Source organism: Salvelinus fontinalis, chromosome 2, assembly GCF_029448725.1.
Source record: "Salvelinus fontinalis isolate EN_2023a chromosome 2, ASM2944872v1, whole genome shotgun sequence".
Classification (NCBI taxonomy): Eukaryota; Metazoa; Chordata; class Actinopteri; order Salmoniformes; family Salmonidae; genus Salvelinus; species Salvelinus fontinalis.
In genome coordinates this window covers 87,236,996-87,264,374 of record NC_074666.1, presented here as the reverse complement: position 1 = coordinate 87,264,374, position 27,379 = coordinate 87,236,996, and the positions used below count along the sequence as shown (strand labels likewise).

At 43.0% G+C, this 27,379-nt stretch overlaps 1 protein-coding gene across 1 annotated transcript in view; it reads right to left on the bottom strand.

Annotated features, from left to right (window-relative positions):
- Positions 1-231: 231 nt before the first annotated feature.
- LOC129830467 (myoferlin-like) overlaps positions 232-27,379 on the bottom strand; it is a 60,281-nt gene continuing 33,133 nt past the window's right edge. The window contains exons 31-54 of the mRNA XM_055893077.1: positions 24,431-24,518; positions 23,444-23,521; positions 22,948-23,129; positions 21,749-21,907; positions 20,303-20,404; positions 19,893-20,054; positions 18,398-18,560; positions 18,166-18,236; positions 17,929-17,943; positions 17,696-17,794; positions 16,635-16,763; positions 16,336-16,491; positions 15,993-16,084; positions 15,536-15,706; positions 8,746-8,894; positions 8,275-8,414; positions 7,678-7,766; positions 4,847-4,942; positions 4,039-4,180; positions 3,598-3,697; positions 3,116-3,309; positions 2,097-2,206; positions 1,751-1,898; positions 232-1,392 (exon numbers count right to left, since the gene is read on the bottom strand). Coding sequence (XP_055749052.1) covers positions 1,354-1,392; positions 1,751-1,898; positions 2,097-2,206; positions 3,116-3,309; positions 3,598-3,697; positions 4,039-4,180; positions 4,847-4,942; positions 7,678-7,766; positions 8,275-8,414; positions 8,746-8,894; positions 15,536-15,706; positions 15,993-16,084; positions 16,336-16,491; positions 16,635-16,763; positions 17,696-17,794; positions 17,929-17,943; positions 18,166-18,236; positions 18,398-18,560; positions 19,893-20,054; positions 20,303-20,404; positions 21,749-21,907; positions 22,948-23,129; positions 23,444-23,521; positions 24,431-24,518 — 2,874 coding nt within the window. The 3' untranslated portion in view covers positions 232-1,353. The remainder of the gene's footprint in view (positions 1,393-1,750; positions 1,899-2,096; positions 2,207-3,115; positions 3,310-3,597; positions 3,698-4,038; positions 4,181-4,846; positions 4,943-7,677; positions 7,767-8,274; positions 8,415-8,745; positions 8,895-15,535; positions 15,707-15,992; positions 16,085-16,335; positions 16,492-16,634; positions 16,764-17,695; positions 17,795-17,928; positions 17,944-18,165; positions 18,237-18,397; positions 18,561-19,892; positions 20,055-20,302; positions 20,405-21,748; positions 21,908-22,947; positions 23,130-23,443; positions 23,522-24,430; positions 24,519-27,379) is intronic.

Genomic DNA, 27,379 nt, shown 5'->3' with positions numbered 1-27,379 from the left:
AATCAAGAGGGATCAGCCAATGAATTATACTCCTGAGGAAACATTCCAGAACTGCAGGTGGCAGTAAATCCCCAGCCTTGGCTTAAAACCTGTTCAGATAACACACTCCAGGTGGCAGTATGCACCCTTTTAGTTTGTTTACTGACTCTTAAAAGTTGAATAAGAAGAAATGGACTACTATAAAGTAACTGTCCAATATTAATGCGAGTAGACCGCTGATTGGCCAGCTCATCCTCCTCCTCTATGATGAAATAGCAAGCATCTTTTTCTGGTTGAGATACACGTTTGAGGTTGGGATTTTAAAGTGTTTTTTCTCCAATTTCTGCTTGGCTACAAATTAGTATAGGATGAGCCAACACCATTATTTGGGTATGCGTTATCAGAACATGACATTTTAAAAGTGAGATTATCACTGGACAGTTACTTTAAAATGGAGATAGCCCTCAATTGCACTGCCCATCCCGTCTTAGAAGCCATTATAGAACAGATACAATGATGAGCCTTCTTTTTACCTCTATGGTGGAACCGAATTAGAACAGGGGGTAGAAGCCTGCTAGAAAAATGCCTTCCAAAAACTAGAGTGATTAATACTGTTTCATTTGTGGATTAATACCTTTGGATTTAAACTTTTGATTTCAAGACAATCTATTTTACCTTAATCATTTTGTGTACCTTTGAGTTAGATCCCAATTAATATTTATACTAAAACTGTCTATGCTTACATGGAAACCATGTACATTTATTGTGTGACATACCTGGATTTACCCGGACTGTATGACATACCTAGACATTCTGTGAGTAAATTAAATGGGATTTTTGTTGCAACCAAGAAATTATCTCATGCCCTTTCTTGGAAATGCGCTGGGGCCTTCTCTGTATGGTGTCTAAGGAAGTGGCTTATTAGAATGTTGGGACATTGTTTGAAGTCACAACAACAGTGTTTGTTGTTAGTAGTTAGTAATATAGTCTCTATATTAGGTTTAGTAAAGCATGCATACAAAATAGCATTTGATTAAATGCAGAAGACACATTATCGGTTGAATGCATTCAGTTGTGCGACTAACTAGGTATCCCCTTTCCTTTAACTTTTGGTATTTCAAGGAAAGACAGACAGGTAAGAACAGTACAAGTACAGTACAATTAAAAGGGCTGTGTAGCTACAGTATTTAATGCAAGTGAAGTGTAGCCTTGATTGATAAAGTGTAAAAATGTAAATAATGCATGCGACTCTGAAGACAACGCTGATAGGAATACATTGCATAGAGTTTGTGAGGGCCTGAGTTTCAAGACTTCTGTCGCCTTATCCCTTGGACGAAGACAGGCATAGTACTCAGCTGCCCCGTAGAGTAACTCCTAAGAGAAAGGCTTCACAATTTTCATTGAGATGTAGTTCTGGAGAGGAAAGAGAAAATATTTAATTAATAAAACACATCTTTGACTTTTATTAAAAGTAAGGTTAAATCCTCTGTTATATTCATATGCAGGATGCATTCGCGGAGTGGAATTATTGTAATATTGCACTCTATTATCAGATCAAATAAATGCAGTTATGATTAATTTGACCATATTATGTTGCAATTCAGCATATCAAAGGAATGATGCACGTTGCCTGTTTACACTATATGAGTGAATCACATACAAACACAACAAATGTATGCACAATGTACTCACTATAGTTGCTATGGATGAAAGTGTCTTCTAAGTGGCATAGATATATTTGTATTATAGATTACAAGGACATATATCTTACTGGTAGGGAGTACAGCAGGATCCCAAGGAACAAGAGCACAAGCAGGAGGACTATCAAACCAATGAAGGTCCATTTGAATCTGCGCCATATGATGAACTTCATGGTCTTGCATGGACTGGTGAACCAGAAGAAGGAAGTGTCGGGGCGACTGTATGGAGAGAGAAACAACAAAACACATTTTTTTAAGGGGGTAGGCCTAGGCAAGCCCAGTTTGAAATGTAGACTCTTATTGGGTGCCATGTTGTTACTGAATGTTATAGCGCTATGTAGTTTGTATGTTAAAACATTCTACTTACAATGTATAAGCTACAATGTTATTGTCATACATGGTTGAAAGGTGACTTACTTGGGAAAGTCTAGTTTGGGGTTCATGTTGGGTTCGTCCCGGCCCTTCCCAGCAGGCCTCTCTTCTACCTCCCTCTCTTCCACCATTTCCAGGGTCATCTCCACTTTCCCCTATGAGAATACAGAGACAGTCATAAACACTCCACAGACTTTCTCATCCATCTTCTATGTGATCTATAAAAACATTTAGCCCTAAAGCTTGCGATTTCAGACATCCATTTCTCGTCATTATGTTTATCAATACTGTGCAAAGGATCAAAGTGACTAAATACTGTCACCTATTTGCAGGCATTTCTGGCTATAAATTCATCCACAATGACACCTGATCCACTATAAGAATGTATTTTGAGGAAATCTGTATTAACTTATTTTACATTTACATCTTAGTCTTATCCAGAGAGGCTTTCATTCATCTTAAGGTAGCTAGGTACGACAACCACATACCACAGTTACTTTCCCAAAGGGAAAGGTTGGTGTGTGTGGTGCGTCCTGTCCATGTGTGTGTGTTGCCCGCAGGGCCGGGCCTACCGATAATAAAGATAAGCGGACACTAGGTCGGTGTCAGGGTCTCAACTTACTGTTGAGAATTAAAATAGTAGAAAACACAAGGTGCAATTTTTTTATTTGGTAGTGTTCCTCCATTGATTTTGGGGGCACAAAGGTAGTCTAGCGGTTAAGAGAGGGGCCAGTATCCGAAAGGTCGCTGTTTCAAATACCAGAGCTGACTAGGCGAAAAATCTGACGTGCCCTTGAGCTGAGCTCCTGTAAGTCGCTCTGGTTAAAAACGTTTGCTAAATGACAATTTTGTTAGTCGCTCTAATCCAGGTATCGTATGAACATAGCATAAGTAATGGAACAATTTGTAGAACTGCAGTAAATTAGCTTTAAAACAACAAAATATACTCTCCGCCCCATGGCAGAATATGTAGAATTGCAATATTTTCTGTATTCATGGCAAAATGGGAAAATGAACTTAGAATTTGCCATTTTTTCTCTCAGTTTCACTACAACAGGACTTACACCCAGGATGTGCTTCCCATCCTGCTCGATCATACAGGGCCACCAGCCCCGCACAGACTTCTGGGAGAACAGAGAGTTGGGCGGTGGTTGTTTGGAAGGTGTGGAGCCTGTAACCCCTGGTAACATTTTCAGACTGCATTTCTCAGGGGTCTTGGCAGGGGGGATCAGATGAAGCAGGTCCAGCTCAACTGTGCCTGTGTCCCAAATACAACAAAAACTGCATTAGCAATCCCTTTATATCACTGTTTCCTTCCCACATTTCCTATTCACCATTATATGTTATGTACTGCAGACTTGGGTTGAAGATTGGTTTTCAGATGCTGATGGATGTTTCTTGTTATTGTCTTCATGGACAATAAACATAAGTTAATTCAATGATGTAACCAGCCAGTCAGTCAGATTTTTGGAGACATCCAGTGATGAGAAAAAGAGAAACACTTTGTATCAGTTAGTTTAGATCAGAGGAAATAAATGTATCTTACCCAGATAGTCATCCAGTGAGAATTTGTCATTGTCCCAAATCTGGACGATCAACTTTGGGGGGGTCCGAAACTCGGTTTGGTCCAGATTCCAAAAATGCTCCTGACAACAAACCAAACAAACACATTTGGATGTAAGTCTGGAGCTCAACATCTGCCCAACATATACGTTTCTGAAACTAACATATACGTTTCTGAAACTAATATTTACGATCAAACTTTTACTTAATTTGTCAAAATGTTTCACTTTAGTTCATAACTGTAAAAGAGAATGTGTTAGCTCAGTTGGTAGGGCATGGCGCTTGCAACACCAGAATAGTGGGTTTGATTCCTGGTACCACGCATACATAAAATGTATGCACAACACACATGACTAAGTCACTTTGGATAAAGTGTCTGCTAAATAAAGGCAATAAATAATACAATAAATCTCTTCAAACGCACTTTCCTGGAAACGAGGCACAGTTGCTCTGCGGGCAGGTAGTCAAAGCCAAAGACGAACCGCCAGTTGAAGTTGCCATCACCATCCAGGGATCTGTAATGGACGTCTGTCTTCTGCTTGTCCTCCTCCATACCTGGCATCCATCTGTAAATAAATATACTTTAAAATGACTAAAACCAAATGGAAACAGTGTAGTAATGATATTGGACCTGCAGTTTCTTGACTGTTTCCAGCTCGCTATAATCACCAAAATGAAAGCTAGACAGTCAGGGAGCATCGGAAATTCCCAAAACAATGGATAGAGCACCATTTTTTGCAAATTTTGACGGCGAGGAATTATAACAAATATTCAGTGCGTCCCTTTAGACCTCGTTGAACACCGAATGCGGCCTCCAAGGCAAAATGAGTTTGACACCACTGCTCTTGCGCCTATTTACTCGATCGACCATACATCATTATTTCTCTATCAATTCCCTGTTTACTGCATGCCACCAATCGAGTCGGCAGTGGGGTACACTCTCATGCACTCTGCAATGAAAACATTTCAACATAATTATGAAGTCAAAGTTGGTTGTGTCTTTACTTGTGTGTATTCTTTTACCTTTGTTTTGGACACCTATGTTTTCCTGCTAGAACCAGCACCTAGATCTAAAGTATATGGACAGCTGTGCACATGGTTTTCACTTATTTTTTGCACACTTAAAATGTAGGGTTCACTACCCTTGCTTGCTCAGCAATACAGTATGATCCGTATGAGTAGCCAATCACTCAATACTGTACCACTGAGTAGCCAATCATGCTCTGCCGTACCCCTTGACGTAAATGTCACTCATATTCTCTCCGGTGATGCTGGTCTCATCTAGTATGACATCAGTCGTGTTCCAGACGATAGCCCGCATGAAGTACCTGTTGAAAAATATCATACACTTAAAGGCTCAATCTACCATTTCAATAAACAGCCTAACACTGCCACTTTGTTTGGTAAATGTAAAGGTATGAGGTGGGAATGTAACCACCAAATTCATAAGCAGAACCGAGAATGCAAGAACTGACAGTCTATGAGATTGACACAATTCACGCACAGTCATCCTGATTCCCATTTAAAAAAGCCTTATGAGTGACCAAAATACACAGTTGAAGTCAGAAGTTTACATACACCTGAGCGAAATACATTTAAACTCAGTTTTTCACAATTCTTGACATTTAATCCTAGTAAAAAATTCCTGTCTTAGGTCAGTTACGATACCACTTTATTTTAAGAATGTGAAATGTCAGAATAATAGCAGAGAGAATGATTTATTTCAGCTTTATTTCTTTGATCACATTCCCAGTGGGTCAGAAGTTTACATACACTCAATTAGTATTTGGTAGCATTGCCTTTAAATTGTTTAACTTGGGTCAAATGTTTTGGGTAGCCTTCCACAAGCTTCCCACAAATAGTTGGGTCAATTTTGGCCCATTCCTCCTGACAGAGCTGGTGTAACTGAGTCAGGTTTGTAGGCCTCCTTGCTCGCACATGCTTTTTCAGTTCTGCCCACACATTTTCTATGGGATTGAGGTCAGGACTTTGTGATGGCCACTCCAATACCTTGACTTTGTTGTCCTTAAGCCATTTTGCCACAACTTTGGAAGTATGCTTGGGGTCATTGTCTATTTGGAAGACCCATTTGCGACCAAGCTTTAACTTCCTGAATGATGTCTGGAGATGTTGCTTCAATATATCCACATAATTTTCCTGCCTCATGATGCCATCTATTTTGTGAAGTGCACCAGTCCCTCCTGCAGCAAAGCACCCCCACAACATGATGCTGCCACCCCCGTGCTTCACGGTTGGGATGGTGTTCTTCGGCTTGCAAGCCTCTCCCTTTTTCCTCCAAACATAACGATGGTCATTATGGCCAAACAGTTCTATTTTTGTTTCATCAGATCAGAGGACATTTCTCCAAAAAGTACAATCTTTGTCCCCAAGTGCAGTTGCAAACCGTAGTCTGGCTTTTTTATGGCGGTTTTGGAGCAGTGGCTTCTTCCTTGCTGAGCGGCCTTTCAGGTTATGTCGATATAAGACTCGTTTTACTGTGGATATAGATACTTTTGTACCTGTTTCCTCCAGCATCTTCACAAGGTCCTTTGCTGTTGTTCTGGGATTGGTTTGCACTTTTCGCACCAAAGTACGTTCATCTCTAGGAGACAGAACGCGTCTCCTTCCTGAGCGGTATGACTGCTTTGTGGTCCCATAGTGTTTGTACTTGCGTACTATTGTTTTTACAGATGAATGTGGTACCTTCAAGCATTTGTAAATTGCTCCCAAGGATGAACCAGACTTGTGGAGGTCTACAAAGTTTTTTCTGAGGTCTTGGCAGATTTCTTTTGATTTTCCCATGATGTCAAGCAAAGAGGCACTGAGTTTGAAGGTAGGCCTTGAAATACATCCACAGGTATACCTCCAATTGACTCAAATTAGATCAATTAGCCTATCAGAAGCTTCTAAAGGCATGACATAATTTTCTGGAATTTTCCAAGCTGTTTAAAGGCACAGTCAACTTAGTGTATGTAAACTTCTGACCCACTGGAATTGTGATACAGTGAATTATAAGTGAAATAATCTGTCTGTAAACAATTATTAGAAAAATTACTTGTGTCATGCACAAAGTAGATATCCTAACCGACTTGCCAAAACCATAGTTTGTTAACAACAAATTTGTGGAGTGTTTGAAAAATTTGTTTTAATGACTTCAACCTAAGTGTTTGTAAACTTCCGACTTCAACTGTATATATTTTTAAAAGCATTCATGATTTGCTTAAATGTAATATACTAACTATTACTCTTGTTAAAAATATGAACCGGTATTACATTTGGTGAAGATCACATTATGACTTGTTTAGGACTCGAAACACAAAGTTTAAGACTTGAGACTTGTCGGTCTTGACTTGAGACTTGACTCGGAATTGCCTCTCTTGACTTGGGACTTGACTTGGGACTTGAGTGCTAATACTTGAGACTTACTCGTGACTTGTAAAACAATGACTTGGTCTAACCTCTGTTATCTCCTATTTGGCATGTCTCTTCTGTTGCAGTTCGTGGCAGTACTGACAGATGTGTTGACATGACAACTGAGTTGAAGTTTTGAACGACCCTTCCCCCTTTTTTTCCCATGCTGGCTGATGACCTAGCTAGCCATTAACTAGCTAACACAAATGAAAGAGGAAACCTATAAGTAACTTTGCTATAGATGAATAGGGGAAAACAGTAATTATATTTGCTGACATCCTGCAGTCAAATTTCTGCACCAATTGACTAGCTAGCTATGTAAACCGCTCCCCTGGTTACAAGGTGGTACTTATTTAAATTAGGTAAGAGAATAAGACGTTACCATTGGTGTATTAAAATGAGGTGAATAAAAATGTATGTGATGTCACATAAAGCCTCAATTAACCCTGCCTCCTGAGTTCAAGTTTTTAACAGAGGAGGAAGCCAGTAAGTGTATGATCAAACTTCATCAATGTACCACCACCAGTCATTTCTCATACTTTGATCATCCTACTTTGATCTGGTTTCATCCAATTATCATCAAATATGATGAAAAATATGATTTTGACTGTGCAGGTTCTATATTTTCAATGAATGTAATAAAGGCCCTCACTTTTTGGCTTGGCGTGGAGTAATGTGGCAGGGAGGTCCCAGTAAACCCAGGCTCTTGGGGAAGATGTCCACCCACATCTGAATCTTTCCCTAACGATGGGGAGAGTGAGAGCCAATACAATTGGTAAGGATTCCCTAGACCAGCCTTCCTCAAATCTCTCCTTGGGGACCCCCCAGAGTTAGCAAAGCTGATTCAACTTGTCAACTCAACATCAAGCCCTTACTACTTGAATCAGGTGTGCTAGTTCAGAGCTACAACAAAATGGTGAAACGTCTGGGGGTCCCCGAGGTGAGGTTTGAGAAGCACTGCTCTAGACAATGTCATGTTGTCACACAACAAACAAACAGCTCATGTAGACATTTCTTATTTTTTCTTGGATAATGTGGCCTAATAATGCAGTACAATGTTTGGACGTTTCATGAGGGCAATAAGGAAACAATTTATAATGACTATTATAAACTATAAGCATTTCATTATTTCTAAATGCATTTTTTTTACATGCTTATAAACTTTATGAAGCACTTATAAACATTTGCAATGGCTTACAATGAAGGCTATTAGAAAGTGTTATCAGGAAAACGGGAATAAGGTACTAACCTGGGACAGTGTAGGTTGGTAAGTACTGTAGAGAGTCCTGGTTTCCACATGCTCTGGTACCAGACCCTGTTTACTGAGGACATGCAGGGCCATCCTCTCCCTGGCTGGACCCAGGTGCTGGTGGATGACTCTGTTGGCCTCTAGCAACAGGACACACAACTCAGTCAGGAGACAGAAGTTTGGATTGACGTTCTGATGACTAACACATTCACTATGTTGTGGTTGAAGTAAAATGCCAAATGCCACATGTATAAAAAAAAATTAAAAAAAATCTTTCTGCTTTATCTGTGGAACTCCTCTAATAGAACTGTATGTACCTCAGATGGTTGAATACTAACATCTTGGGCAAATCTCCCATTGAAATGGATGGTTTACATGGAGGTCTAAAGTGATTCACACATCCCTCAAGTTATTAACACAACTCTTGCCTAGCTAACAACGTGTGGTTTGCTACTTAGTGGTTTTCTGTACCAAAGTCCAGCAGACTGTAGTCTCTCCCCCCGAAGGAGAGAGTGCTGCCGTCAGCAGATGTGCGGGGTGAAGGGTTCCCTCTCAGTCTGGCCAGGTTCTCCAGGATCTGGGAGGGCTTCAGCTGATCCCTCCACTGGTTGGTCCCTGAGCTGTTTTGTAATGTTATATACTTATTATAACATACAATACAATAGTATTCTCTAGTGGGGGTTGGATTATGCCAGAATAAAAGTTGAGCTGAACTGGGCAACTACAGGCAATTAAAAGGCATGAATCATAAATTCAACGGATCAGAAACACAGTGGGAAAGTTGGACTGATAAACCTGTATAACTGACAGTCGTACAGACAGTGTCACGCCTGCCCCCGCTCCCCCTCCCTGGTGCTCGAGGGCGTCAGGCTACCCATCATCATACGCAACTGTTACCATCCTTACGCGCAGCTGCGCTCATTGGACTCACCTGGCCTATCTCACTTTGTTGATTCCCCCCTGCATATACACTACCGTTCAAAAGTTTGGAGTCACTTAGAAATGTCCTTGTTTTTGAAAGAAAAGCAATTATTTTGTCCATTAAAATAACATCAAATGATCAGAAATACAGTGTAGACATTGTTAATGTTGTAAATTACTATTGTTGCTGGAAACGGCAGATTTTTTAAATGGAATATCTACATAGGCGTACAGAGGCCCATTATCAGCAACCATCACTCCTGTGTTCCAATGGCACGTTGTGTTAGCTAATCCAATTTATCATTTTAAAAGGCTAATTGATCATTAGAAAACCCTTCTGCAATTATGTTAGCACAGCTGAAAACTGTTGTGCTGATTATTTATAGAAGCAATAAAACTGGCCTTCTTTAGACTAGTTGAGTATCTGGAGCATCAGCATTTGTGGGATCGATTACAGGCTCAAAAAGGCCAGAAACAAAGAACTTTCTTCTGAAAATCGTCAGTCTATTCTTGTTCTGAACAAATGAAGGCTATTCCATGCGAGAAATTGCCAAGACACTGAAGATATCGTACAATGCTGTGTACTACTCCCTTCACAGAACAGCGCAAACTGACTAACCAGAATAGAAAGAGGAGTGGGAGACCCCGGTGCACAACTGAGCAAGAGGACAAGTGCATTAGAGTGTCTACTTTGAGAAACAGTCTGCACAGCGTGATATCAAACCAGAGCATATCGGACTGCTTTTTCTCTACCTCATCTCCGGATTCCTACCGCAAGCTCTGAACCTTTACACCGGATCATCGCAGCTAGCTAGCTGTTATCCGAGTGGCTACTCCTGGCTAACGTCTCTGTCCCGAAGCAAGCACCAGTTAGCCTGGAGCTAGCCTGGAGCTAGGCCCATCTCCCGGCTAGCTGTAAAGGTCCATCAGCCAATTCTTGAGCTACAATACCTATTTTGCCAATTGGCCTGGACCCTTTTACTGCCGATACGGAGCCTTGCCGATTCATCACGAATGATCTGCCGACATAACCGTCCGAGGGGGTTTCAACAGGCTCTTCCGTTGTGACGTCCCCGAAGGCCCATCTACTAGCCCGTGTCTCCAGCTCGCCGAGCTACTCACTGGACCCTATGATCACTCGGCTACACATGCCTCTCCCTAATGTCAATATTCCTTGTCTATTGCTGTTTTGGTTAGTGATTACTGTCTTATTTTACTGTAGAGCCTCCAGCCCTGCTCAATATGCCTTAGCTAGCCCTTTTGTTCCACCCCCCACACATGCGGTGACCTCACCTGGCTTAAATGGTGCCTCTAGAGACAAAACCTCTCTCATTGTCACTCGATGCCTAGGTTTACCTGCACTGTATTCACATCCTACCATACCCTTGTCTGTACATTATGCGTTGAATCTATTCTTCCACGCCCAGAAATATGCTCCTTTTACCCTCTGTTCCGATCGCACTATACAACAAGTTCTTATAGCCTTTAGTCGTACCCTTATCCTACTCCTCCTCTGTTCATCTGGTGATGTAGAGGTTAACCCAGGCCCTGCAGCCCTTAGCTCCACTCCCATTCCCCAGGCACTCTCATTTGTTGACTTCTGTAACCATAAAAGCCTTGGTTTCATGCATGTTAACATTAGAAGCCTCCTCCCTAAGTTTGTTTAATTTACTGCTTTAGCACACTCCACCAACCTGTATGTGCTAGCCGTGTCTGAATCCTGGCTTAGGAAGGCCACCCAAAATACTGACATTTCCATCCCTAACTATAACATTTCCCGACAAGATAGAACTGCTAAGTTGGCGGAGTTGCAATCTACTGCAAAGATAGCCTGCAGAGTTCTGTCATACTATCCAGGTCTGTATTCAAACAATTCGAGCTTCTACTTTTAAAAATCCACCTTTCCAGAAACAATTCTGTCACGTTCCTGACCTGTTTTCTCTTGTTTTTGTATGTGTTTAGTTGGTCAGGGCGTGAGCTGGGGTGGGCATTCTATGTTATGTGTTTATGTTTAGGTCGTTTGTAATTAGCCTTATATGGTTCTCAATCAGGGACAGGTGTTTGACGTTTCCTCTGATTGAGAACCATATAAAGGTAGGCTGTTCACACTGTTTGTTTGTGGGTGGTTGTCTTCCGTGTCTGTGTATGTTGCACCACACGGGACTGTTTCGGTTTGTTCGTTCGTTTGTTGTAGTCTGTACCTGTTCGTGCGTTCTTCGTGTTATATGTAAGTTCTCATAGTTCAGGTCTGTCTACGTTCGTTTGTTATTTTGTAGTTTGTTGAAGTGTTTTCGGTTTTCGTCTTTACTTTAATAAACTTCATTATGTCCAATCCATACTCCTCCTCTTCGGACGAAGAGGAGGAGGACAACCGTTACAAATTCTCTCACCGTTGCCGCTTGTTATAGACCCCCTTCAGCCCCCAGCTGTGCCCTGGACACCATATGTGAATTGATTGCCCCCATCTATCTTCAGAGTTCGTACTGTTAGGTGACCTAAACTGGGACATGCTTAACACCCCGGTCGTCCTACAATCTAAGCTAGATGTCCTCAATCTCACACAAATTATCAAGGAACCAACAGGTATAACCCTAAATCCATAACCATGGGCACCCTCTTAGATATCATCCTGACCAACTTGCCCTCTAAATACACCTCTGCTGTCTTCAACCAGGATCTCAGAAATCATTGCCTGCGTGCATAATGGGTCCGCGGTCAAACGACCACCCCTCATCACTGTCAAAAGCTCCCGAAAACACTTCAGAGAGCAGGCCTTTCTAATCTACCTGGCCCGGGTATCCTGGAAGGATATTGACCTCATCCCGTCAGTAGAGGATGCCTGGTTGCTCTTTAAAAGTGCTTTCCTCACCGTCTTAAATAAGCATGCACCATTCAAAATTTTTTGACATTGAACCGATATAGCCTGTGGTTCACCCCAGACTTGACTGCCCTTGACCAGCACAAAAACATCCTGTGGCGTTCTGCATTAGCATCAAATAGCCCCCGCGATATGCAACTTTTCAGGGAAGTCAGGAACCAATATGCTCAGTCAGTTCGGAAAGCTAAGGATAGCTTTTCAAACAGAAATTTGCATCCTGTAGCACTAATTCCAAAAGGTTTTGGGACACTGTAAAGTCCATGGATAATAAGAGCTGCCCACTGCACTGAGGATAGCAAACAGTCACCACCAATAAATCTACGATAATCGATCATTTCAATAAGCATTTTTCTATGGCTGTCCATGCTTTCCTCCTGGCTACTACTTCGGCCAACATCTCAGCACCCCCTGCAGCAACTTGCCCAAGCCCCCCTGCTTCTCCTTCACCCAAATCCAGACAGCTGATGTTCTGAAAGAGCTGAAAAATCTGGATCCCTAAGAATAAGCTGGGCTAGACAATCTGGATCCTCTCTTTCTAAAATTATCAGCCGAAATTGTTGCAACCCCTATTCCTAGCCTATTCAACCTCTTTCGTATCGTCTGAGATCCCCAAAGATTGGAAAGCTGCTGCTGTCATCCCCCTCTTCAAAGAGGAGACACTAGACACAAACTGTTATAGACCTATATCCATCCTGCCCTGCCTTTCTAAAATCTTCGAAAGCCAAGTTAATAAACAGATCACCGACCATTTCGAATCCCACCATACCTCCTCCACTATGCAACCTGGTTTCCGAGCTGGTCATGGGTGCACCTCAGCCACGCTCAAGGTCCTAAACAATATCATAACCGCCATCGATAAAAGACAGTACTGTGCAGCCGTCTTCATCGACCTGGCCAAGGCTTTCGACTCTGTCAATCACCGCATTCTTATTGGCAGACTCAATAGTCTTGGCTTCTTAAATGACTGGCTCGCCTGGTTCACCAACTACTTCTCAGATCGATTGGACACACTGAACTCTGAGGGCCTGTTGTCTGGACCTCTGGCAGTCTCTATGGGGGTGCCACAGGGTTAAATTCTCGGGCCGACTCTTTTCTCTGTATAAATCAATGATGTCGCTCTTGCTGCTGGTGATTCTCTGATCCACCTCTACGCAGATGACACCATTCTGTATACATCTGGCCCTTTGGACACTGTGCTAACAAACCTCCAAACGAGCTTCAATGCCATACAACACTCCTTCCGAGGCCTCCAACTTCTTTTAAATGCAAGTAAAACTAAGTGCAAGCTCTTCAACCGATCGCTGCCCGCACCCGCCCGTCTAGCATCACTACTCTGGATGGTTTTGACTTAGAATATGTGGACAACTACAAATACCTCGGTGTCTGGTTAGACTCTAATCTCTCCTTGCAGACTCACATTAAGCATCTCCAATCCAAAATTAAATCTAGAATCGGCTTCCTATTTCGCAACAAAGCCTCCTTCACTCATGCTGCCAAACATACCCTCGTAAAACTCACTATCCTACCGATCCTTGACTTCGGCGATGTCATTTATAAAATAGCCTCCAACACTACTCAGCAAACTGGATGTAGTCTATCACAGTGCCATCCGTTTTGTCACCAAAGCCCCATATACTACCCACCACTGCGACCTGTATGCTCTCGTTGGCTGGCCCTCACTACATATTCGTTGCCAAACCCACTGGCTCCAGGTCATCTATAAGTCTATGCTATGTAAAGCCCCGCCTTACCTCAGGTCACTGGTCACCATAGCAACACCCACCCGTAGCACGCACTCCAGCAGGTATATTTCACTGGTCATCCCCAAAGCCAACACTTTCTTTGGCCGCCTTTCCTTCCAGTTCTCTGCTGACAATGACTGGAACGAATTGCAAAAACCACTGAAGCTGGAGTCTTATATCTCCCTCTCTAACTTTAAGCATCAGCTGTCAGAGCAGCTTACCGATCACTGTACCTGTACACATCCAATCTGTATATTGCACACCCAACTACCTCGTCCCCATATTGTTATTTATCCTCTTCCTCTTTTGCACCCCAGTATCTCTACTTGCACATCATCATCTACACATCTATCACTCCAGTGTTAATGCTAAATTGTAATTATTTCGCCTCTATGGCCTATTTATTGCCTTACCTCCCTAGTCTTCTGCATTTGCACACACTGTACATAGATTTTTCTATTGTGTTATTGACTGTACATTTGTTCATGTGTAACTCTGTGTTGTTGTTTTTGTTGCACTGCTTTGGTTTATCTTGGCCAGGTCGTAGTTGTAAATGAGAACTTGTTCTCAACTGGCCTACCTGGTTAAATAAAGGTGAAATAAAAATAAATAAATAAATAAAAAACAGACGCCTCAAAAGTCCTCAACTGGTAGCTTCATTAAATAGTACCCGCAAAACACCAGTCTCAACATCAACAGTGAAGAGGCGACTCCGGGATGCTGGCCTTCTAGGCAGAGTTGCAAAGAAAAAGCCATTTCTCAGACTGGCCAATAAAATGAAAAGATTAAGATGGGCAAAAGAACAAGACACTGGACAGAGGAACTCGGCCTAGAAGGCCAGCATCCCGGAGTCGCCTCTTCACTGTTGACGTTGAGACTGGTGTTGTGCGGGTACTATTTAATGAAGCTGCCAAATAGACACTGATGTACTTGTCCTCTTGGCCTCCCACTTCTCTTTCTATTCTGGTTAGAGACAGTTTGCGCTGTTCTGTGAAGGGAGTAGTACACAGGATTGTATGAGATCTTCAGTTTCTTGGCAATTTCTCGCATGGAATAACCTTCATTTCTCAGAACAAGAATAGACTGACGAGTTTCAGAAGAAAGTTCTTTGTTTCTGGCCATGTTGAGACTAATCGAACCCACAAATGCTGATGCCCAGATACTCAACTAGTCTAAAGGCCAGTTTTATTGCTGCTATAAATCAGCACAACAGTTTTCAGCTGTGATACCATAATTGCAATGAAAACCATAATTTTCGAATGATCATTTAGCCTTTTAAAATGATAAACTTGGATTAGCTAACACAACGTGCCATTGGAACACAGGAGTGATGGTTGCTGATAATGGCCCTCTGTACGCCTATGCAGATATTCCTTTAAAAATCTGCCGTTTCCAGCTACAATAGTAATTTACAACATTAACCATGTCTACACTGTATTTCTGATCAATTTGATGTTATTTTAATTGTCCAAAAATGATCTTTTCTTTCAAAAATAAGGAAATCTAAGCGACCCCAAACTTTTGAACGGTAGTGTATGTCTGCTCCTCTGTGTTGTTCCCTGTAGTAGCATTGTCTGTCGTGTCGTGTTTATGTCCAGACGCTGTTCTTGTTCCGTTACATCTGTATTAAATGGTTCACTCCCTGTACCTGCTTCTCATCTCCCGCGTTGGGCGTTACAGACAGACGCACAGACAGACACACGGACACATGCACACTCACATGCAGTAGGACTGCGGCAGGCCGCAGTAGGCGCCGAAGCGAGAGAGGAGTCTGTTCTCCAGGTCAATGACCGTCTCTCCCACTTTCTCATCTCGGCTGAGCAAGTCATAGTCGTACACGGCTATCTTCAGGTCTTTGTCTTGAGGGAGGAAACAGGACAGCTCAAACATCCTGACACAGGAGGAAGAGATGAGGTTAACTTGGTCAGATGCACTTGTGTGCATTATTGATTTCACTTGACTGAAACAACTTTATACATTTCAAAATAACTCATTTATCCATCCATCCATTCATTAATTCAATAATTCAACCGTTTCAGTGGCATTTTGACAGTTTTCTGTAAGGGAAGGTTTAAGTTAAAACTACTACTGTAGGCCGTCATTGTAAAATAATAATTTGTTCTTAACTGACTTGCCTAGTTAAATAAAGGTTAAATATAAAATACAAAAATGTTTACCTGCCAAACTCTGGATTGAGGGTGTTTGGTTTGTAGTCATCCCTGTCATCTTTTGTTTTCTTCCCCAACGAGATCTTGATGTAAGGGTCACACTAAAAAGCAAATACAAATACAAATGTTAAAATATGGTATGTGTTATCGTGGGAAAAGGCTATATAAGTCATGTATTTTAATGAGAACTGTTGGTTGGTGAGGGGGAGGGGCAAACTTATGTAAATGCACTGCAAAAACGCTCAGCTGAAAGTTGAATTTAATCCAGCTTTTGACATATGCCTATCCAGGATCGCGTCGGAAGTGTTCTCGGTGTGTAGAGTCTGTTAGACTGTGTTTGGCGTCCACTCACCATGCCGTTGTTGTCTTTAGGCTGCAGGTCCATGCATCGCACCACGTAGATCCTGACCAGGCACTCCTGCAACCCGCTCTCAGGCAGCTCTCTGAACTGGCGTGGTGGGGCTGGTACCCCTGGGTCATCAGATAGGGGGTACACCCGGAACGAGCCCTACAGGACAGGAGACACCAGCAGGGTCAGGGGTCAAAAGTCAGGCAAGGTGTCAATACTTAGGCTGGGTTCACATATAAAGTGGAGAAAATAAGGATGTTTTATCATTGGTTCTATGTAAAGAAAAAGAGGCCTGTGATCACCTTGAACTCTCCGACCACTGAAGGGTCGTCGTCCTCATCCTCAGTCTTCCCCCGCTGCAGTCGGAACGTTTTACAGAAATCTGTCAGCCCTCGGAAATCTAGGACCTCCTCCAACTCCCCTTCATATACCTGGGAAAACACACACATCACACTGTTATACACATGAGGACACATACCTTAATATGTGGAGGACAAACACACGTCACACAACCTGAAACACACACACAAATCAAAATGATTGGCTCACTCGATAAAGATGACCAAAAAAAACAGTATAAAATAAATACAAACACTGAGCTATATTGTTATTTATTCTAATACAATTGCTCAGGGAAAGAGACTTTGTTAAACAAGTAATGAGAAAAAATCTAAAAAAGATAGGGGTCAAAATTATTGGCACCCCTTTTCAATACTACTTTTTCTCAAATGTTTTATGATATTGGAGAACATGTTGGGAGGGATCTTAGACCATTCCTCCATACAGAATCTTTCCAGATCCTTGATATCCTTCCTCTACGCTTATGGACTGCCCTCTTCAATTCAAACAGGTTTTCAATGGGGTTCAAGTCCGGAGACTGAGATGGCCATTGTAAGATGATGATTTTCCAGGAGCTGGAAATATTCTGTATGGAGGAATGGTCTAAGGTTTATTGTTAACAAAATCTCTTTCTCTGAACAATTAAATTAATATAAAATAATATACCAATTTCTTTGAGCATACAATATAGCTCAGTATTTGTATTATGAATTTTATACAGTCTTTATTGCTCATCTTTATCAAGGGTGCCAATAATTTGGGACCTGACCGTATGTACAACCCTGATACACCTGAGACGATACACACAATTCACACCATCATACATATAAGAAAACACACATTTCTCACAGCATCACCATTATACTGGTTGTCGTGTAAAACCCAGGTGGGTGTTAAATATTGATGGAAAAAGTCCATTGAACAGTCCTTGTGACCATTGTAAGACTAAAGAGATTTTTTTGAAACAGGTAAACTGAAACCATTCAGTCATGGAGACAGAAGTGGTAGAACGTTCTTACTGCACCTTTAGGGTGTCGTATCCTTTTTTGAGGTACGGCCCACACTTCTCGTGCTCTCCCACAGAGGCATAGAACTTACTCCACCAGTCAACTGCCTCCTCCTCCTGCAAAACAGGCAGACTCAAATAAGCCTCAATAAGAGCACATTTAGACTCTGTCAGAAGTGTACAAGCCATCAAATCCTTGATTCCTTCCATCCTTGATAATATATATTCATAAAAGAAAGGAAAAATCTCACCTTCTCCTTGTGGAGCTAAGAAGAAAAAGAGAATCAAATCATCAGAATGTGTAACCACACAACACATTTTGATCTGTTTGTACTATCTTGTCAACTCTTTGTCACTCATTGTCATGCCAAGCTATTTTTACAATACAGCAGAAACAGCCTGGCACCCAGGCTACATTTCTGATATAACAACACAACACTAAGACAAGCTCATACGGTAAAGTCCTTTATGAGTTTTACAGTAGCTACCTCAGTATTAAGGATGGGCCTATCCTCCATGTTAATGATGATGTCTCCTTGAGTTGCTGCCATCATGGCCACTAATACAACAATACACAACAGACAATAAGGGGGGTAGTAAATAGATGAGGGGGGTACAACACTTCAGCAATGTTGCGTGTGTGTATCTGTGTGCGCATTCGTGCATACGTTCATGCGTATTTGTGTGCGTGCATACGTGGTTCTGTTTGTATGCGTGTACCTTTGGAAGACATGGCCACCTCAGCATTGGTGACGTAAGGGTCACAGCGGAACTCCTCCAGGGAGAGGGTACATTGGCCCACAATGGGCTTCCTGCCGAACGGCCGGTGGTCCATCACCTTCAGAACAATGGGAGGGGTGTACATCTCCTCTTTGGGTAGGAGCTGGGGGGAGGGGGGGGGGGGGGGGGGGGAAGGGTTAACCTGGCTCAGACAACTCACAGTGTTACCAGTGATATAGAAACTACATTTTACATATACATATTAGACATTTAACAGACGCTCTTAGCGACTTACAATTAGTGCATAAGCTATAGGATCAAATCGAAGACAATCAATCCATTCAACAGAAAGCATCATATCAATGCAGAGACATTTAAACTGGTTTATCTTAATGATTGTCAAACATTTCAACCTAAGTAATTATTTATTGGGATGTAAAATGCATCAATAATCGGGGTCCTTAAAGCTGGAATCTATAGTGCTGGTACTTCCACGTCCATTTGAGATATTACAACAAAGACGTTATTTCAAACAACGAACGCTGTTTATTTGGTTCTGACATCATTGCAGGAACAATAGAACAGAGTATGTACTTTTTACCATCATGATGGATGCTCATCTCCTTCGTTACAAAATCATTAACAAATGTGCCTGGGGCGACCGCAGATTAGCGTTTTTGTCATGAATCATTTTCTGGAGGCAGCTCTGCAGCGTGTTCACTAGCTGGCACCGCCACAAAGTCATAAAATCCTGTTTTAAACCTAACCTTAACCACACTGCGAACCCTAATGCCTACGCTAACCTTAAATATAGACCAAATAGCTCATTTTAGTTTTCATGAATTTTTACAAAAGATCCCATTTTGACGTTGCAGCTTGCCGAAAGATTGCTGGAGCTGACAAGGTAAAAATCTGTCATTCTGCCTGTGAGCAAGGCAGTTAATCCACTGTTCCGAGTGCCGAAGACGTGGATGTCAATTAAGGCTGCCCTCCGCACCTCTCTGATTCAGAGGGGTTGGATTAAATGTGGAAGACACATTTCAGTTGAATGCATTAAATTGTACAACTGACTAGGTATCCCCTTTCCTATCTAAGGGGAAATTGCTCAGTTCTGCCTCCAGGACAATAAACGTCAACCTGCGGGGTGACCAGTGACACCTTTTGTGGATTTTAGCTTTAAGGATTAGCCTAGTCCCAGATCTGTTTGAGCAGTCTTGCCAGCTCCTGTGGTCATTGTCAATCACAAACATATCTGAGACCAAACTAGTTAAGTATCACCTTGGATACAAATTTACAGTACGTATCCATTTTATGGTGTACAGTGAAAATACCAGTAAACACCACTCAAATATAGTACATTCATGTCATGTTCATTCAGTCCCTTTGTTTACAATCGAGAGTATTTGTCTTTTCCTTCCAGTCCCTGATATTAATAGTATATGTCATAGAGAGAACTGTGATACAGTACACTGAGTTTGAAGTGAAGTTGCAGTACCACTTTAAAGAAGAGGACAGATCCGGGGAAGTTGGGGTTCTTCTTGATGTTCTTGATGACGGCCGTCTGGACGACCTCCCCCCCACACTCCACCATGAGACTGGGAGAGGTGACTGTGGCCAACTGGTAGGTCTTCATGTTCCTCAGACCCCAGGCTAAGATCTAGGACACAACGCAAACACACACACAAGCACGAGTGTGCATGAACACACACACACACACACACACACACACACACACACGAGAAAGAGAAACACAGAGGAGAATGTGTGTGTGTCTTCATGTGTGTGAATGTGTGCTTGCGTGTGTGTTCATGTGTGTGTGTGTGTTGTGTGTGTATGAGTTCATGCATGCACAAGCGTGCATGTGAGTGTGTGTTTGATGGTTTTGCGGACTGCCTGAGGCCTCACCTCGATGGCGGTAAGCTGTACGACAGGCCTGATTCCCTGAGGAACCATGTAGAGCGTCGCTCCTCGTCTGGGGGGCAACAGGGGCAAGTCGCTCTCATTGGCCTAAAAGTAATACACATCAATCAATTAAATGTATTTCATATAGTGATGTTCACAAAAAAGTGCTCTACAGTAACTCGACCTGGACTGGAGTTGATGGAAGTTGCACCAACCACTGACACAGTCAGATATTTTCCACCCACCTGGCGCTTGAGGTTAGGGGTAAAGCAATCTGATCCTAGAACTGTGGTTAGGAGCTACTTTCACCTGAAAGACACTGCAACACGGGGCACTACCCAGCTAGCATATTTGCTTCATTGGAAGTTGTGGGAACGTACTTTTTTGGTTTCCCATTTGTTCTGGTAGAGAAGCCATAAGAGAAGCCACGTTCTTAGAACGTAAGTGAAAATTTCACCTGTTCTGGGAACACATTTCTAAGTTGCAGGGAGGTTCTGAGAAAGTTTTATTACGGTTCTCTGAATGTTTTCCTGTGAGGTTTTCTAAACTTTAAGAATGGAAATTCTAGGTTATTTGAAGGCAATTAAATAATGTTCTGAGACTTTTAATAAAACTGCTAGCTTAGTTTGGGTTACCTGTTTTGAACTTAGGCATTAATCATGCAAACACATTTCTTTTTTATTGTGGCACAGCGTCAGTGAGATGCAAACCTATGAGCTTCTGTTGTCTATCCATGGAATTAGCCCACTGCACCAGCAGGTTGGAGCTAGCATGCCATATTTTTTTTTTAAACTCATACAAAGCTGTTAATTTTAGTCTATTCAAACAGACCCCATTTCAAAGGAAACAAGTACTTATTAAGAGCAGGTGTGGCCAATTGGTGGGCACGGCCAACACACTTAACAAGATAAAGGATAGAGAGAGTTTTGTTGATGCTGAGAAGAACGGAATGTATATGTTTTAAACATACATTCTAAAAACGTTCTGTGCACCTTACAAAAAAGCTCTTAACGTTCTCCGAACAATTTGAGAACATTACTTTAAATAGAATCATGAGGAAACCTGTACGAAAAGTTATTCTGAAGTACTGAAATTCCCACAGAAGAATGTTGTTTCTTAACGTTCTCTGAACTATTTCAGAACATTCCCAATGTCAAACAAATTGGAGAATGTTCCTAGAACATTACCAGCATATTAATTGAATGTAACCATCTTTGAACTTTTAGGAAACGTTCTGTTAAAGTAATGAAATACCAAGAAAATACAGTTTTTTGTCAGGTTCCTTAAATGTGCTGAGAATGTTCCAAAGCCAAGTAACTATCCTGCACCATTCCCAGAAAGTTGCGGGAAGGTTGTATATAAAATAACTATAGGACCACAAAGCTTTCACCAAGCTCTAAGAAACATATGGTTCTCAGAACATTATGTGCTAGCTGGGTAGTACTTTACCTTGTCTTTCAGCAAAAGCTCAGCAGCCACCAGCATCTCTCCTGCGTTGCGGCCTTTCTTGGTGACGGGGAACCACAGCAGTTTGGGGGAGATCACCGTGCCGAGGTTCAGCTTCACCACAGGGGGACACGTACAGCGACCCATGGCCTCGTCTTTACCCTGAGAGTCGGACACAGCACAGGGATATGTAGCATCTACATTTACATTTTAGTACATTTAGCAGATACTTTTTCAGAGCGACTTGCAATCAGTGCATTCAACTAAAGTAGGTAAACAACCACATATCCAGATAATTTCAAGTAAAACCTTCAAAAATGACTAGCTAATAGTACAAGAGTAACAGTAAAGAAAAACAAACTGTCACGGCTGTTGAAGTATGAGGACCAAGGTGCAGCGTGGTGAGCGTACATTTTACTTTATTTCAGAATGACGCTGACAAAAAACAATAAACCATACAAAACAAACCGTGAAGCTAAAGGCAATAGTGCCAACAAACAAAGACAACTTCCCACACAGAACGGTGGGAAAAAAAGATACCTAAGTATGGTTCCCAATCAGAGACAACGATAGACAGCTGTCCCTGATTGAGAACCATACCCAGCCAAAACATAGAAATAGAAAATCATAGAAACACAAAACATAGAACTCCCACCCCAACTCACGCCCTGACCTTAGAGATCTTTTTTATGTCTCTATTTTGGTTTGGTCAGGGCGTGAGACAAAAACAACAGTTATTTTGTTATTTTTTGTCTCAAGGACAGTGCACTCATCCCAGATGCTTCCAACATACACGCTTAAAAAAAATAAGAATAACAGATAGCTAGACAAGTATCAACTGCTTGCACTAGTCAAAAACAATGGTACCAAAATATTCTTGAACTTACAATATGACACGTGGCACCAGGCACACGAACTTACAATATGTTGAAATAGACAGGGCTGGATGTGACTTAACAGGGCACAGGTGAATAAGTCCAGGTGAACAGGCAGTGGATGGAAATTGACGGGTGTAATGTATTGACTTGACTTGGACTCACAGGATTCATTGAAATGTACTTAGTGGTGGTCACACACATTGACCACATACATGTACATAAGTGTATCACATGTATGTACAGTGCTCGTCTGGTATTGCACCACTAAGTGTTGCTAATACACTACAACTGGTAGGGTAAGTGAGGGTACGATATGGTACATACCACCTGGTCACTGTCATAGAGCTCCAGCACCACGTTGGGGGGGTTCTGTGCAATGGTCTGGGGGTCTCCATAGATCTCGATGTCATTAAAGATGAGGGTCTGGTCCCAGGTGGGGTTCAGAGTGGCCCTGATGACCTCTGTGGTCTTACTCACATGCAGGAAGGACACATGGGCGTAGGGATCTGAAGCAGGAGACCAGAGCACAGTCATTGTATTGATAAAACGGATTTAAATCAGCTAGTGGTTCAATTACAACTGCTGTAAGGATCGGGTTACGCTTCCACCTCCACCTCTCTCTTTCCCCATGCAAGGCTAGTGGAAACAACCCAGTCTGTTCCCACTAGCATTGCTTAGATGTTTCAAAAGCGCTAGCCAGGAGATTGTGGACAGTGCTCAATAACTAGCTAACAAACAAATGGTTTGGATGCAACAAACCGCTTGGTAAGTTGAAAAAAAGTGAGCTATCCATTTATCTACATTATATGATTTTCCTCACCTGAGAAGCTGTCCCTGTCCATGGCGATGAGATTCCTGGCCTGATAGACATACACCCTCAGATGGTACATATACGACCCTGAAGAGAGAGGCATAGTGATTTAATGTCATCTGAAAAGTGTGGGCCCAGACTTCCTGAGAGGAAGAGCAGTGGAGTGGAGGAATCTGAGGAGAAATCAACATTTCAGGCTGCGGCCAGACAGAGATTCTCCGTAAAAAACAACAACATTTGGGCCAGTGTTTTTTCAAGTGGAGTCATACCTTCACAAACAAAGGAGATGATGAATGCCTATCTGTAATCAAAAAAAATGCTGATGTTGGACTCCCGGGTGGCGCAGTGGTCTAGGGCACTGCATCGCAGTGCTAGCTGCTCCACCAGAGTCTCTGGGTTCGCGCCCAGGCTCTGTCGCAGCCGGCCGCGACCGGGAGGTCCGTGGGGGCGACGCACAATTGGGCTAGCGTCATCCGGGTTAGGGAGGGTTTGGCCGGTAGGGATATCCTTGTCTCATCGCGCTCCAGCGACTCCTGTGGCGGGCCGGGCGCAGTGCGCGCTAACCAAGGGGACCAGGTGCACAGTGTTTCCTCCGACACATTGGTGCGGCTGGCTTCCGGGTTGGAGGCGCGCTGTGTTAAAGAAGCAGTGCGGCTTGGTTGGGTTGTGCTTCGGAGGACGCATGGCTTTCGACCTTCGTCTCTCCCGAGCCCGTACGGGAGTTGTAGCGATGAGACAAGATAGTAATTACTAGCGATTGGATACCACAAAAATTGGGGGGAAAAGGGGATAAAAAAAAAATATGCTGATGTTGTCTATCTTGTTAAGTATGCAACTCATTTGTATGTGGAAATTATTTTACTTTTTTAATGGAAAAACCGGACCGTGACCAATGCTTATGTGTTTTTCATACTCTTTCATCTATCTCTGTGTGGCCACAGCCTTAATCACATAATCAGTGTCTGCAATCAGCTGGCATGGGTCAATGTTACTCACGGTCAAAGTTACAGGAAACGGTGGGTGTGTTGGCACCAAACAGTCTGGCTGCGTCCTTCTTACTGGCTTTCTCATCAACATCTATCCCCTGTAGACAAATCACAGAGGCTATGTTTACAAAGACACCCCCAGTCTGACCTTTTCCCACTAATTGGTCTTTTGACCAATCAGATCAGCTCTTTGCCAATAAGTGGGAAAAAGATCAGAATAGGGCTGCCTGTGTAAACACAGCCAGAGAGACGGAGACCAGTTCAGAACAGGACTAGCAATGCCTTCATTAGAGAGATGGGTAATTCTAAAGTGGTGAAAGTTGAATACATTTGTCTTTATTTTATAGTTATTACTTTATCATGATCATCCATTAGGAAAATATGTGCATTGATTACAAGCTCATCATGACATGACATCAGGACATAATAACATCAGGACACAAGGCCAAGTCCAAAAAAAGAAACCCTAGATCCTACCCCCTAGACACATAGAAGATTTTAGATTATTGGACCCTGCTGGAGCTATAACGATATTGCTTAAATCTATCCAATCCTCTTGAATCTCCATAAGTGTCCAGGGACTAGGGGTTTGGGTTTGTTTCTGGATAGGGCCCATGATGGTACAGCAGCACAAATAGCACACCACCGTGAATAAATAAATAGGGCATGAGTCATCTCTGGTCTAATCTGTGCCTTTTGAGTGCTTTGCCAACCAGGATCACTGGGCAGGAAGGGGCAGATGGAGGAGAATAATGAGAGGATATTATAATCAAGATAACACACTAAAAGGCACTTGGCCAAATTCCATTTTATTATCATGGACTGGGTTTCCCGAAGCCTTTTGATGGGTTCTGACTTTTAGATATGAAATACACATATTCATGTCACTGAGGGAGAGAGGGGAATGTATAATGTTTACATTTTGTCAAGATATGTTATTGTTAGCCATCAGGGATCCTCTGGGAGGAGAAGAGACACAGTCTGGTACCAGTCAACATGACAGCCGTGAGTTGGGGAGGTGTGAGCAATTTGGGCAGAGGTCAGGTTAGATGAAGTGAGGAAGAACATATATCACTAATCTTCTGGATAGCAACAGAGGTGTATTGGCTGTTCCGATGTGTAACGAGGGGCTCAGCATAGTAGAAATGGTTAAATACCAGTGCTTGTGTGAATATGTTCCTTGTGTTACGCAGCTGTATGACCCAGTGGGTGACAAAATTAGCTTTAATAAGCGTCTGTGAGTTTTTTACTCTGTTTATCTAGAACCTAACACTTTGTAACTAAAGTAGTACTTTATTTGTCTCCACAACCCAGTCACACAGCTGAGAGAGAGTAACAATTATAAAATTGACTATCAATCTTCTGCCCGTGAAAAAACAAAATTTGTAAAACAACCTGCCCGCTTGACCCTATCCCCTCCTCTCTTCTCCAGACCATTTCCGGAGACCTTCTCCCTTACCTCACCTCGCTCATCAACTCATCCTTGACCGCTGGCTACGTCCCTTCCGTCTTCAAGAGAGCGAGAGTTGCACCCCTTCTGAAAAAACCTACACTCGATCCCTCCGATATCAACAACTACAGACCAGTATCCCTTCTTTCTTTTCTCTCCAAAACTCTTGAACGTGCCGTCCTTGGCCAGCTCTCCTGCTATCTCTCTCAGAATGACCTTCTTGATCCAAATCAGTCAGGTTTCAAGACTAGTCATTCAACTGAGACTGCTCTTCTCTGTGTCACGGAGGCGCTCCGCACTGCTAAAGCTAACTCTCTCTCCTCTGCTCTCATCCTTCTAGACCTATCGGCTGCCTTTGATACTGTGAACCATCAGATCCTCCTCTCCACCCTCTCCGAGCTGGGCATCTCCGGCGCGGCCCACGCTTGGATTGCGTCCTACCTGACAGGTCGCTCCTACCAGGTGGCGTGGCGAGAATCTGTCTCCGCACCACGTGCTCTCACCACTGGTGTCCCCCAGGGCTCTGTTCTAGGCCCTCTCCTATTCTCGCTATACACCAAGTCACTTGGCTCTGTCATATCCTCACATGGTCTCTCCTATCATTGCTATGCAGACGACACACAATTAATCTTCTCCTTTCCCCCCTCTGATAACCAGGTGGTGAATCGCATCTCTGCATGTCTGGCAGACATATCAGTGTGGATGACGGATCACCACCTCAAGCTGAACCTTGGCAAGACGGAGCTGCTCTTCCTCCCGGGGAAGGACTGCCCGTTCCATGATCTCGCCATCACGGTTGACAACTCCATTGTGTCCTCCTCCCAGAGTGCTAAGAACCTTGGCGTGATCCTGGACAACACCCTGTCGTTCTCAACTAACATCAAGGCGGTGACCCGTTCCTGTAGGTTCATGCTCTACAACATTCGCAGAGTACGACCCTGCCTCACGCAGGAAGCGGCGCAGGTCCTAATCCAGGCACTTGTCATCTCCCGTCTGGATTACTGCAACTCGCTGTTGGCTGGGCTCCCTGCCTGTGCCATTAAACCCCTACAACTCATCCAGAACGCCGCAGCCCGTCTGGTGTTCAACTTTCCCAAGTTCTCTCACGTCACCCCGCTCCTCCGCTCTCTCCACTGGCTTCCAGTTGAAGCTCGCATCCGCTATAAGACCATGGTGCTTGCCTACGGAGCTGTGAGGGGAACGGCACCTCCGTACCTTCAGGCTCTGATCAGGCCCTACACCCAAACAAGGGCACTGCGTTCATCCACCTCTGGCCTGCTCGCCTCCCTACCACTGAGGAAGTACAGTTCCCACTCAGCCCAGTCAAAACTGTTCGCTGCTCTGGCACCCCAATGGTGGAACAAACTCCCTCACGACGCCAGGTCAGCGGAGTCAATCACCACCTTCCGGAGACACCTGAACCCCCACCTCTTTAAGGAATACCTAGGATAGGATAAAGTAATCCTTCTAACCCCCCCCCCCCTTAAAAGAGTTAGATGCACTATTGTA